Source organism: Homalodisca vitripennis, chromosome X, assembly GCF_021130785.1.
Source record: "Homalodisca vitripennis isolate AUS2020 chromosome X, UT_GWSS_2.1, whole genome shotgun sequence".
In the NCBI taxonomy this organism is placed as follows: Eukaryota; Metazoa; Arthropoda; class Insecta; order Hemiptera; family Cicadellidae; genus Homalodisca; species Homalodisca vitripennis.
Window position 1 is genome coordinate 25063911 of NC_060215.1, and position 12837 is coordinate 25076747.

Sequence of the window (12837 nt, forward strand, 5' to 3'; positions counted from 1 at the left end):
ATTGCGTTTTATTCCCTTACAGATATTGACAATTACCAATCTGTATATTTTTCATGTAATGGTACACCCAAAATCTAACCTACACTTATTCACCACCAGACAAGAACTACATGTAAATGATACAAGAAATAAGCTCAATAATCTTCCTATAGATGAACTAAAATTGTTTCCTGAGGTAAACTGTATAAACTTTTTGAAAAAGTTAAATAAGTATTCTCAAGCGATGTCTCTTACTCTGTTTAAAAACAAGCTGTGGTTGTTAAGTAATCTATTACAACCACAGCAGAGTTATTATATTATCGCATAGTTGCACTTTTATATTTTATAACTAATAATTTTTATAACGTATTGTATTATTGAGCTTTTACATTTTATCACTTTAATATATGGCAACGACTTATTTCATATACATAAATGTGATCAACGGTAATAAATAATTTTATTTGATATGAATACTGATAGTCAACAGAAACAATCGCAATCAATGATTACGATTGTTTCCCTTTGAACAGTATTCAACATTTTATAATTCACGCAGCAGTCATGACACCAAATTTAAATTGGAAAATATTCCAATTGAAAAAAAAAACTTACTGGAGTTAGCAACAGTTGGTGTTACTAACTTATAAAATATTCTGGGGTAAACTAAAAATCAGTTCATTGGTTTTTGAATAATAAATCATCATTAATTTGTTATTTATCAGTTTTATATCCCTTGCCTAGTTGTAAACTTCCATTCCGTTGCTTGGAAAAAATACAAGATTTTCTTGGGTATCTTTACCAAACGGAATAGCACTACACATCTAAAAAATAAATTCCAATAATATTTGATAGATGACTGCTACTTGATTATTTTCCTGTAATAATTATCCACAGTTGATACAAACATTTCTTTGGCTTTATTCGGATGATTTTAAGTTAAAAACTTGCTAAATAGGTCAAAATTAGGAAAACAGTTTTATAACGCACAACTTTTAATATAAAATTTATTAAAAACACTTAACAGGTATCACAGTTTTGGTGATAAAATCACAGATATTCACTGTTTGGTAACTGAGCTTGTTTCTCTAATAAAATAGTTGTAAATTAGTTAGTAACAGCAAAATACGCTAAATCAAAACATGTACGTAATAAAAAACGAAGCTATAAGTGAACTTAAATTTCAAAGTAAGCTAGTCAAATACATAGTCACATATGTAAAATTTCATTTTTAAAGCGTTTATAATGTTTGTGAACAATGTAGACTTACAAACAAAGATTTGTAGAACATTAAACGATGATTACATGATTAGAACATATTTCAATACGCTTTCTTTCTGTTTGTGAAAATAAATATTTATAGAAACTAACCAGGCAGTGCCTTACTTTAGGAACAAATACATCTCTGTCGTGTGACCAGAGATTTAACAATAACACATTCAATTCTAACTCATCTAAAATATTAATTCTATGAATAATTAAGACCAAAGTACATTTAACATTACAAAGAGGTCTCATTACCTACTTGTATGTAATATTAATACAAACAACAAATAATATATGCCATAATATTATGAATAATGATGTTTTTCTTCTCTGAAGAATTCAGATACAGTCTGAATGAAAGCTTGGGGTTTATCAGCATGTACCCAGTGCCCAGCTCCTGTAATGTACTTAAAATTTGCTTTCGGAAAGATCTTCTTGATACGAGGTTCATCCTCTGGCCTAAAAAATAAAAACCTTCGTAATTCTGGCTTCATATAAAACACACGCACGCACACACACAATTGCACTGCATTGTTTTAACAATACAAGTATCCGTATTTTCTTCCACACACATTAAGCAAACATTTCAACAGGTGTCATTTACAAACTAATTTTATTTTTTACAAAGCATCATTGTGACAGTAGTAGTAAATTCTAGCAATTCTAACCACTATCATCATCTATATCTAAATAAAAACTTTTGTCCTTCGCAGCTCTTGCCAAGAAGCCAAGATATGTATAAAACATTAAAGAAAGGGGATGGAAACTACCTCCCCTAGCTCAATCATTCCTACATTTTAAAAAATACTAGAAAAATCACATTTAACCCTTTCCGGGCCAGGCGGCAAAATATTGCCCTCAGTGACATATGCGAAAAGCGCCAGGCGGCAATATTATAGTCTCCTTGATATTAGTAGTTTTCTTAAATAAATACAACGTCAAATGATTAAAGTTTTATGTTTTTTATTCCCTGGTATATTTGTAGATAATTAATATGAATATCATTTTTATTTTGGAGGTCTATGCATTTTTACTTCGTAATTGTCACATGACATTATCAGCTGACTCAATCTTTTGTTGTTAATTCTTTATGCTTTAGGGTAATTGTACCATTGTATGCTGGATTCTTCTTAATTATTTTGTTACGTGCTTAGCTATTGTGTATATTAGTTACAATGACTGACAATTTGCGATCTCACGGGAGTGAAATTGTAAATAGCACATTTGTAAATAGAAAAAGTGGAAATAAATTTCAAATAAAATTGTGTAAATATTTCATGGTAAATAGTGTTTTTTAACTGTATTGAAACTGTTTATGGATCCTACAATCATCTGTTTACCGGTACATCCATAATGTGAATATTTATTTTAAGTTTCTTGCAATGTAAGAGTCAGTTGCTTTAACACTTATATAATGTTGCGAAGTACAATTATGCGTATTTATACAAAATGTGTCATAAACAATTTATTTATGAGAGAAATAACACAAAATTTTGTATGGTTGTTCCTTTCTAAATGTGCAATATAATAAAATAGCTTCCCACATTAAAATTATTTTTTCTTTTTTAGTTATTTGCAAAAAAAATAAAAAAATAAAAATTGTTTATGTAATCTATTAAAACATTTTTTTAAATTTTAAATTACTTAAAACTACATCAATATATTTTTTTGTTGATAGTATATATCTATACGAGTAATTTGGTGCAACTTTTAGGTCATTCTCTAATTTTTATGAAAAATTATAAATTTTTATCTAAGAGACTGCAAAATCGCCAATTTTAGCCTGGCACTTTTGACTAGTCACAAGGGGATATGAGATGTAAAAAATTTTTGCAACATCTCATATTTGGTCCTGGCCCTGAAAGGGTTAAAAGGCTTCTGGCTCATCTAATGGAATTAAACCTTATAATTACTATTCCAAATGAATTTATTAAAGGACTGAGAACAGCTATGGCTGATCTTACTGACTCTATTACATAATACCTCGAACAGCAAAAAGTTGACAACAGCCTTAACGTTAGACTAATCAAATTACTCTTTATTTTCAATATAATACCAAAATTATAATTTTATGTCTTTATTTGAAAATATCATCACATAGGCAGAGGTCTGTGCGTGGCGGAGAGTTCCTATTTAAAATAATTATATTAATGACAGACAATACACAATACAACTGTTATACATCAAGTCACACAAAATAAAATAATAATAATGAAGAAAGGAAATAATAAACAAATAATAGCTAAGGAAGCAAATGAAGAGTTACAGGACAGCAAGAAAGCTGAAAGTAGTTATAGTAAATGTAGGAGTGAGGAGAGATTCAACATTATCAGAGTCGACCATCCGCAGCCAGGCAGCAATCAACCGTTTGAACCGACCGGTCAGTTCGGCCCGCAAGTCTCTTGGTTTGACCGAGAACCGCCTCCCTGTACCGGTGGGTGTAGATCATCACATTCTGTAAACAACTGAGTGGATGAAAAACGTTTACTTATTTAGAGCTACCTTGAGTATAGATTTCTGAATAACATTTAATGGATCAATGCCTACTTTGAAAGCCCCTCCACCGCTATGATTACATACTGTAAAATAGACTGAACATATGCGAAATACAGTTTTCAATTAATTATAATTTAAGATTTGCCCCAACTGATGAAACATGTAAATAATTTTTTTTTAAAGTTTAGATTTGAAATAATTAATGGTCCACCCTGTCAATAGAGCACCAGTGACATACGGTTTTAGCTGAGTTGTAGAACAAGTGAAGCACTAATTGCAGCTCCGCGGGTGAAGCACTAATTGCAGCTTCGCGAGTGGCTCTTGCTCACATTCCTCAATGCGATTAGTAAATATTTTGTTTTACTAACATTCATTGTTAATGCAATTCCTCGTACAACATACTGTAATTTCTTAATCAATAAAATTCTTTCAATTGAATGAAAGGCTTTAATTAAGTCCAAGAAAACTAAGAGAATTTTAAAATTTTCATTTAATAAATTTATTATATATTTATCAATTTTGAAAAAGGCGTATGAGGTGTTTGTTCCCTGTCTGAAACCAAATTATTATTCTGATATAGGGTTTTCAGATTTTAATTAAGTTTAACATTGTTTTTACACATTTCCCAAGTACTTTACCAATTACACTACGCAAGGAGATAGTCTAGTTTCGGGAAAAATTCCAGAGGTCAGGCAAAGATTGAATAGATGTTTGAGAAGAGGAAGAAAATATATAATATTGCTTTTTAAGATTTTAGAAGAGAAATAGTCAAATTCAGGAGAATCTCAGCCATGCACTTCTCCACCTGGCTATCGATAAACACGACCCGCAAAACAGATAGTGTTTATTTGTTGAAAGGGTAGTATTTGGGTTTCGTGTGTGCAGCTAAATTCCTCCATCTGCAAATGGAGATTACAATAAATTAGTTTGAAGGGACCTAGTTTAAATTGTTTTCAACACTTCACCAGTGTTTCCAGATCGTCAAGAGGAGAGTAACTGAGCAATTGGGTTTAGACCCATTCTTAACATTCAGTAATTCCTATTCCAGGCAAATGTGAGCCTCTTCTCCTTAACCAGACGACTAGCCCTGCAGAGGACGGCCTTGTAGTGAGGTGTGAGATGATCGTTGGGTTGACGAATATAGGAGTTGAGGGCCAAGTATACTAAAGTTCAGCAGTAGCAAACCCTATTCCAGGCAAATGTGAGCATCTTCTCCTTAACCTGACGACTAGCCCTGCAGAGGACGGCCTTGTAGTGAGGTGTGAGATGATCGTTGGGTTGACGAATATAGGAGTTGAGGGCCAAGTATACTACAGTTCAGCAGTAGCAAACCCTACTCCAGGCAAAGGTGAGGATCTTCTCCTCAACCAGACGTCTAGCCCTGCAGAGGATGGCATTGTAGTGAGGTGTGAGATGATCGTTGACTATTGGAGTTGAGGGCCAAGTATACTAAAGTTCAGCAGTAGCAAACCCTATTCCAGGCAAAGGTGAGCATCTTCTCCTCAACCAGACGTCTAGCCCTGCAGAGGACTGCATTGTAGTGAGGTGTGAGATGATCGTTAGGTTGACGAATATTGGAGTTGAGGGCCAAGTATACTAAAGTTCAGCAGTAACAAACCCTATTCCAGGCAAATGTGAGCATCTTCTCCTTAACCAGACGTCTAGCCCTGCAGAGGACGGCCTTGTAGTGAGGTGTGAGATGATCGTTGGGTTGACGAATATTGGAATTGAGGGCCAAGTATACTAAAGTTCAGCAGTAGCAAACCCTATTCCAGGCAAATGTGAGCATCTTCTTCCTTACCAGACGTCTAGCCCTGCAGAGGACGGCCTTGTAGTGAGGTGTGAGGTGATCGTTGGGTTGACGAATATTGGAGTTGAGGGCCAAGTATACAAAAGTTCAGCAGTAGCAAACCCTTTTCAAGGCAAATGTGAGCATCTTCTCCTTAACCAGACGTCTAGCCCTGCAGAGGATGGCCTTGTAGTGAGATGTGAGATGATCGTTGGGTTGACAAATATTGGAATCGAGGGCCAAGTATACTAAAGTTCAGCAGTAGCAAACCCTTTTTAAGGCAAATGTGAGCATCTTCTCCTTAACCAGATGTCTAGCCCTGCAGAGGACGACCTTGTAGTGAGGTGTGAGATGATCGTTGGGTTGATGACTATTGGAGTTGAGGGCCAAGTATCCTAAAGTTCAGCAGTAGCAAACCCTATTCCAGGCAAATGTGAGCATCTTCTCCTTAACCAGATGTCTAGCCCTGCAGAGGACGGCCTTGTAGTGAGGTGTGCAGAGGATGGCCTTGTAATGAGGTGTGAGATGATCGTTGGGTTGACAAATATTGGAATCGAGGGCCAAGTATACTAAAGTTCAGCAGTAGCAAACCCTTTTCAAGGCAAATGTGAGCATCTTCTCCTTAACCAGTTGTCTAGCCCTGCAGAGGACGACCTTGTAGTGAGGTGTGAGATGATCGTTGGGTTGATGACTATTGGAGTTGAGGGCCAAGTATCCTAAAGTTCAGCAGTAGCAAACCCTATTCCAGGCAAATGTGAGCATCTTCTCCTTAACCAGATGTCTAGCCCTGCAGAGGACGGCCTTGTAGTGAGGTGTGAGATGATCGTTGATGAATATTGGAGTTGAGGGCCAAGTATACTAAAGTTCAGCAGTAGCAAACCCTATTCCAGGCAAATGTGAGCATCTTCTTCCTTACCAGACGCCTAGCCCTGCAGAGGACGGCCTTGTAGTGAGGTGTGAGATGATCGTTGGGTTGACGAATATTGGAGTTGAGGGCCAAATATACTAAAGTTCAGCAGTAGCAAACCCTTTTTAAGGCAAATGTGAGCATCTTCTCCTTAACCAGACGTCTAGCCCTGCAGAGGATGGCCTTGTAGTGAGGTGTGAGATGATCGTTGGGTTGACGAATAATTGAGTTGAGGGCCAAGTATACTAAAGTTCAGCAGTAGCAAACCCTTTTTAAGGCAAATGTGAGCATCTTCTCCTTAACCAGACGTCTAGCCCTGCAGAGGATGGCCTTGTAATGAGGTGTGCAGAGGATGGCCTTGTAGTGAGGTGTGAGATGATCGTTGGGTTGACGAATATAGGAGTTGAGGGCCAAGTATACTACAGTTCAGCAGTAGCAAACCCTACTCCAGGCAAAGGTGAGGATCTTCTCCTCAACCAGACGTCTAGCCCTGCAGAGGATGGCATTGTAGTGAGGTGTGAGATGATCGTTGACTATTGGAGTTGAGGGCCAAGTATACTAAAGTTCAGCAGTAGCAAACCCTATTCCAGGCAAAGGTGAGCATCTTCTCCTCAACCAGACGTCTAGCCCTGCAGAGGACTGCATTGTAGTGAGGTGTGAGATGATCGTTAGGTTGACGAATATTGGAGTTGAGGGCCAAGTATACTAAAGTTCAGCAGTAACAAACCCTATTCCAGGCAAATGTGAGCATCTTCTCCTTAACCAGACGTCTAGCCCTGCAGAGGACGGCCTTGTAGTGAGGTGTGAGATGATCGTTGGGTTGACGAATATTGGAATTGAGGGCCAAGTATACTAAAGTTCAGCAGTAGCAAACCCTATTCCAGGCAAATGTGAGCATCTTCTTCCTTACCAGACGTCTAGCCCTGCAGAGGACGGCCTTGTAGTGAGGTGTGAGGTGATCGTTGGGTTGACGAATATTGGAGTTGAGGGCCAAGTATACAAAAGTTCAGCAGTAGCAAACCCTTTTCAAGGCAAATGTGAGCATCTTCTCCTTAACCAGACGTCTAGCCCTGCAGAGGATGGCCTTGTAGTGAGATGTGAGATGATCGTTGGGTTGACAAATATTGGAATCGAGGGCCAAGTATACTAAAGTTCAGCAGTAGCAAACCCTTTTTAAGGCAAATGTGAGCATCTTCTCCTTAACCAGATGTCTAGCCCTGCAGAGGACGACCTTGTAGTGAGGTGTGAGATGATCGTTGGGTTGATGACTATTGGAGTTGAGGGCCAAGTATCCTAAAGTTCAGCAGTAGCAAACCCTATTCCAGGCAAATGTGAGCATCTTCTCCTTAACCAGATGTCTAGCCCTGCAGAGGACGGCCTTGTAGTGAGGTGTGCAGAGGATGGCCTTGTAATGAGGTGTGAGATGATCGTTGGGTTGACAAATATTGGAATCGAGGGCCAAGTATACTAAAGTTCAGCAGTAGCAAACCCTTTTCAAGGCAAATGTGAGCATCTTCTCCTTAACCAGTTGTCTAGCCCTGCAGAGGACGACCTTGTAGTGAGGTGTGAGATGATCGTTGGGTTGATGACTATTGGAGTTGAGGGCCAAGTATCCTAAAGTTCAGCAGTAGCAAACCCTATTCCAGGCAAATGTGAGCATCTTCTCCTTAACCAGATGTCTAGCCCTGCAGAGGACGGCCTTGTAGTGAGGTGTGAGATGATCGTTGATGAATATTGGAGTTGAGGGCCAAGTATACTAAAGTTCAGCAGTAGCAAACCCTATTCCAGGCAAATGTGAGCATCTTCTTCCTTACCAGACGCCTAGCCCTGCAGAGGACGGCCTTGTAGTGAGGTGTGAGATGATCGTTGGGTTGACGAATATAGGAGTTGAGGGCCAAGTATACTAAAGTTCAGCAGTAGCAAACCCTATTCCAGGCAAATGTGAGCATCTTCTCCTTAACCTGACGACTAGCCCTGCAGAGGACGGCCTTGTAGTGAGGTGTGAGATGATCGTTGGGTTGACGAATATTGGAGTTGAGGGCCAAGTATACTACAGTTCAGCAGTAGCAAACCCTACTCCAGGCAAAGGTGAGGATCTTCTCCTCAACCAGACGTCTAGCCCTGCAGAGGATGGCATTGTAGTGAGGTGTGAGATGATCGTTGACTATTGGAGTTGAGGGCCAAGTATACTAAAGTTCAGCAGTAGCAAACCCTATTCCAGGCAAAGGTGAGCATCTTCTCCTCAACCAGACGTCTAGCCCTGCAGAGGACTGCATTGTAGTGAGGTGTGAGATGATCGTTAGGTTGACGAATATTGGAGTTGAGGGCCAAGTATACTAAAGTTCAGCAGTAACAAACCCTATTCCAGGCAAATGTGAGCATCTTCTCCTTAACCAGACGTCTAGCCCTGCAGAGGACGGCCTTGTAGTGAGGTGTGAGATGATCGTTGGGTTGACGAATATTGGAATTGAGGGCCAAGTATACTAAAGTTCAGCAGTAGCAAACCCTATTCCAGGCAAATGTGAGCATCTTCTTCCTTACCAGACGTCTAGCCCTGCAGAGGACGGCCTTGTAGTGAGGTGTGAGGTGATCGTTGGGTTGACGAATATTGGAGTTGAGGGCCAAGTATACTAAAGTTCAGCAGTAGCAAACCCTTTTCAAGGCAAATGTGAGCATCTTCTCCTTAACCAGACGTCTAGCCCTGCAGAGGATGGCCTTGTAGTGAGATGTGAGATGATCGTTGGGTTGACAAATATTGGAATCGAGGGCCAAGTATACTAAAGTTCAGCAGTAGCAAACCCTTTTTAAGGCAAATGTGAGCATCTTCTCCTTAACCAGATGTCTAGCCCTGCAGAGGACGACCTTGTAGTGAGGTGTGAGATGATCGTTAGGTTGATGACTATTGGAGTTGAGGGCCAAGTATCCTAAAGTTCAGCAGTAGCAAACCCTATTCCAGGCAAATGTGAGCATCTTCTCCTTAACCAGATGTCTAGCCCTGCAGAGGACGGCCTTGTAGTGAGGTGTGCAGAGGATGGCCTTGTAATGAGGTGTGAGATGATCGTTGGGTTGACAAATATTGGAATCGAGGGCCAAGTATACTAAAGTTCAGCAGTAGCAAACCCTATTCCAGGCAAATGTGAGCATCTTCTCCTTAACCAGATGTCTAGCCCTGCAGAGGACGGCCTTGTAGTGAGGTGTGAGATGATCGTTGGGTTGATGACTATTGGAGTTGAGGGCCAAGTATCCTAAAGTTCAGCAGTAGCAAACCCTATTCCAGGCAAATGTGAGCATCTTCTCCTTAACCAGATGTCTAGCCCTGCAGAGGACGGCCTTGTAGTGAGGTGTGCAGAGGATGGCCTTGTAATGAGGTGTGAGATGATCGTTGGTTGACAAATATTGGAATCGAGGGCCAAGTATACTAAAGTTCAGCAGTAGCAAACCCTATTCCAGGCAAATGTGAGCATCTTCTCCTTAACCAGATGTCTAGCCCTGCAGAGGACGACCTTGTAGTGAGGTGTGAGATGATCGTTGGGTTGATGACTATTGGAGTTGAGGGCCAAGTATCCTAAAGTTCAGCAGTAGCAAACCCTATTCCAGGCAAATGTGAGCATCTTCTCCTTAACCAGATGTCTAGCCCTGCAGAGGACGGCCTTGTAGTGAGGTGTGCAGAGGATGGCCTTGTAATGAGGTGTGAGATGATCGTTGGGTTGACAAATATTGGAATCGAGGGCCAAGTATACTAAAGTTCAGCAGTAGCAAACCCTATTCCAGGCAAATGTGAGCATCTTCTCCTTAACCAGTTGTCTAGCCCTGCAGAGGACGACCTTGTAGTGAGGTGTGAGATGATCGTTGGGTTGATGACTATTGGAGTTGAGGGCCAAGTATCCTAAAGTTCAGCAGTAGCAAACCCTATTCCAGGCAAATGTGAGCATCTTCTCCTTAACCAGATGTCTAGCCCTGCAGAGGACGGCCTTGTAGTGAGGTGTGAGATGATCGTTGATGAATATTGGAGTTGAGGGCCAAGTATACTAAAGTTCAGCAGTAGCAAACCCTATTCCAGGCAAAGGTGAGCATCTTCTTCCTTACCAGACGCCTAGCCCTGCAGAGGACGGCCTTGTAGTGAGGTGTGAGATGATCGTTGGGTTGACGAATATTGGAGTTGAGGGCCAAATATACTAAAGTTCAGCAGTAGCAAACCCTTTTTAAGGCAAATGTGAGCATCTTCTCCTTAACCAGACGTCTAGCCCTGCAGAGGATGGCCTTGTAGTGAGGTGTGAGATGATCGTTGGGTTGACGAATAATTGAGTTGAGGGCCAAGTATACTAAAGTTCAGCAGTAGCAAACCCTTTTTAAGGCAAATGTGAGCATCTTCTCCTTAACCAGACGTCTAGCCCTGCAGAGGATGGCCTTGTAATGAGGTGTGCAGAGGATGGCCTTGTAGTGAGGTGTGAGATGATCGTTGGGTTGACGAATACTGGAATCGAGGTCCAAGTATACTAAAGTTCAGCAGTAGCAAACCCTTTTCAAGGCAAATGTGAGCATCTTATCCTTAACCAGACGTCTAGCCCTGCAGAGGACGACCTTGTAGTGAGGTGTGAGATGATCGTTGGGTTGACGAATATTGGAGTTGAGGGCCAAGTATACTAAAGTTCAGCAGTAGCAAACCCTATTACAGGCAAATGTGATCATCTTCTTCCTTAACCAGACGTCTAGCCCTGCAGAGGTCGGCCTTGTAGTGAGGTGTGAGATGATCGTTGATGAATATTGGAGTTGAGGGCCAAGTATACTAAAGTTCAGCAGTAGCAAACCCTATTCCAGGCAAATGTGAGCATCTTCTCCTTAACCAGACGTCTAGCCCTGCAGAGGACGGTCTTGTAGTGAGTTTTTCTTATTATAGATGAACTGCTTTGAAGGGACCTGTTAAGTGAACAGGGGGGTGGGGGAGTGAGAGAGATGTGGAGAGGGAGCAGAAGCGCGGACTCACTTCCCCCTCCACATTCCTCACCAACCACTCCTCAGTCGCCACTTTACCACTGGTAGGGTATGTGTTACGTAACAGCTGTTTTACAAATCCAGTAATAACAACAACAGCTGTTAACAGTAAACATTTGTTAAAATACTTCTTAATTATACTAACATATTAAATAGATGCAATGGACTGTTCTTAACATAAATAATAATATATAATATTAATAATTGTTATTCCATACAATGCTACAATGATGATCTAGACGAAGAATTGGGCAATAAAGTTTTACAATTCAAGAATTTTTCCAATTAGCTTTAAATGAATATGAGCACTCGGTTCCCACTTGGGCCTTGTAAAGGAAATAAATCTAGCAGTGAAAGAGGGGGTGGTGGTAGGCGTGGCCGAACTCCTGCCCCTCCCTCCCCCTACGCGCAGGTTGCTTTCAAAGCGGCTCATCTATAGTTTAAAGTCTAAGGTGAAATAAAAATTACAATATTTTGAAACCTAGGAAGTTATTCTGATTGGCTTGGAGTCAAAATATATAAGCTAAGCAAAATGTTGGAAAATCAAAATATGAAATATATAAATATGAATATCAAAAAAGAATATATATTAATGAATATATGAATATATTTATGGCAAAAAGAATATTTATCAAGATAAAGAACTTCCGCATACAATATTCCAAGTTAGACCTTTGCTAGTCTACGAATAATTCTGAATAAGCATAAAATATAATCCAAATTATAAGAAACAATGACACAAATCATTATAAAATTACATTTCCATCTGAAGAAATACAGTAAATGAATATTCCATTTTGGGAGGGATATCCCTAGAGCCCACAAATAAATATAAACACTTCATTAAAATTAATATAAAGAGTACAAAGTTTATTTTTTTAGTTAAGATAAACCTTTTCTGTTTTTACAGGTTTCAAAAACGTTTCTGAATCTCTGTCTCCAAAATAGCGTTTCCTCCAACTGTATATGTGAATAATTTGTCTCAAAGTTGGATTCACCTAAGCATTGGCCAAGTTGGTTAAAATTTCAGTCCTTATCGGATGATTCAATGATTGAAATTTTGTGATGGATTTAGCAGCAACTGGGTTTATTCCACACATAAAATGAGAGTTTAAAATGCTTAAGCAACATTGACAAAATGGGTGAGATCAAAATTTACACTTATAACATGGTTGAGACTTTCCTTGAGGTTTAAACAATTTGTTATAGTATTTTGTTAACTCTTTTAAATTTAGAAATTATATATTCTTTGCACTACTTGTTTATAAGCCTTGCACTATGTTTTTTAATTGGCGCTTTATTTAAACTGGAATGCTGGCAAACTAAATCTTTTCTGAACAATAGACGTTCTATATTTTCATACCTTTTCCTTATCCAATTTGAATGGCTTTCATGCGAAAACTCGTTA

General features: G+C 39.4%; 1 protein-coding gene and 3 long non-coding RNA genes across 7 annotated transcripts in view; 3 read left to right on the top strand and 1 right to left on the bottom strand.

The window, feature by feature from the left end:
* Window positions 1-956: 956 nt before the first annotated feature.
* Window positions 957-12837, bottom strand: part of LOC124368801 (protein ABHD11-like) — a 63424-nt gene continuing 51543 nt past the window's right edge. For 3 of the 4 annotated variants that reach the window (XM_046826183.1, XM_046826184.1, XM_046826185.1), the window contains exon 6: window positions 957-1704. In XM_046826183.1, the coding sequence (XP_046682139.1) occupies window positions 1551-1704 (154 nt within the window). In that variant the 3' untranslated portion in view covers window positions 957-1550. The remainder of the gene's footprint in view (window positions 1705-12837) is intronic. The other variant, XM_046826186.1, reaches the window with a different exon arrangement.
* LOC124368803 lies at window positions 5856-6404 on the top strand. Its single transcript, XR_006923006.1, has 2 exons — window positions 5856-6021; window positions 6343-6404. It is a non-coding gene; the product is annotated as an uncharacterized LOC124368803 (long non-coding RNA).
* Window positions 7661-8209, top strand: LOC124368802. The gene is made up of 2 exons (XR_006923005.1): window positions 7661-7826; window positions 8148-8209. It is a non-coding gene; the product is annotated as an uncharacterized LOC124368802 (long non-coding RNA).
* On the top strand, window positions 9970-10481 carry LOC124368805. Its single transcript, XR_006923007.1, has 2 exons — window positions 9970-10098; window positions 10420-10481. It is a non-coding gene; the product is annotated as an uncharacterized LOC124368805 (long non-coding RNA).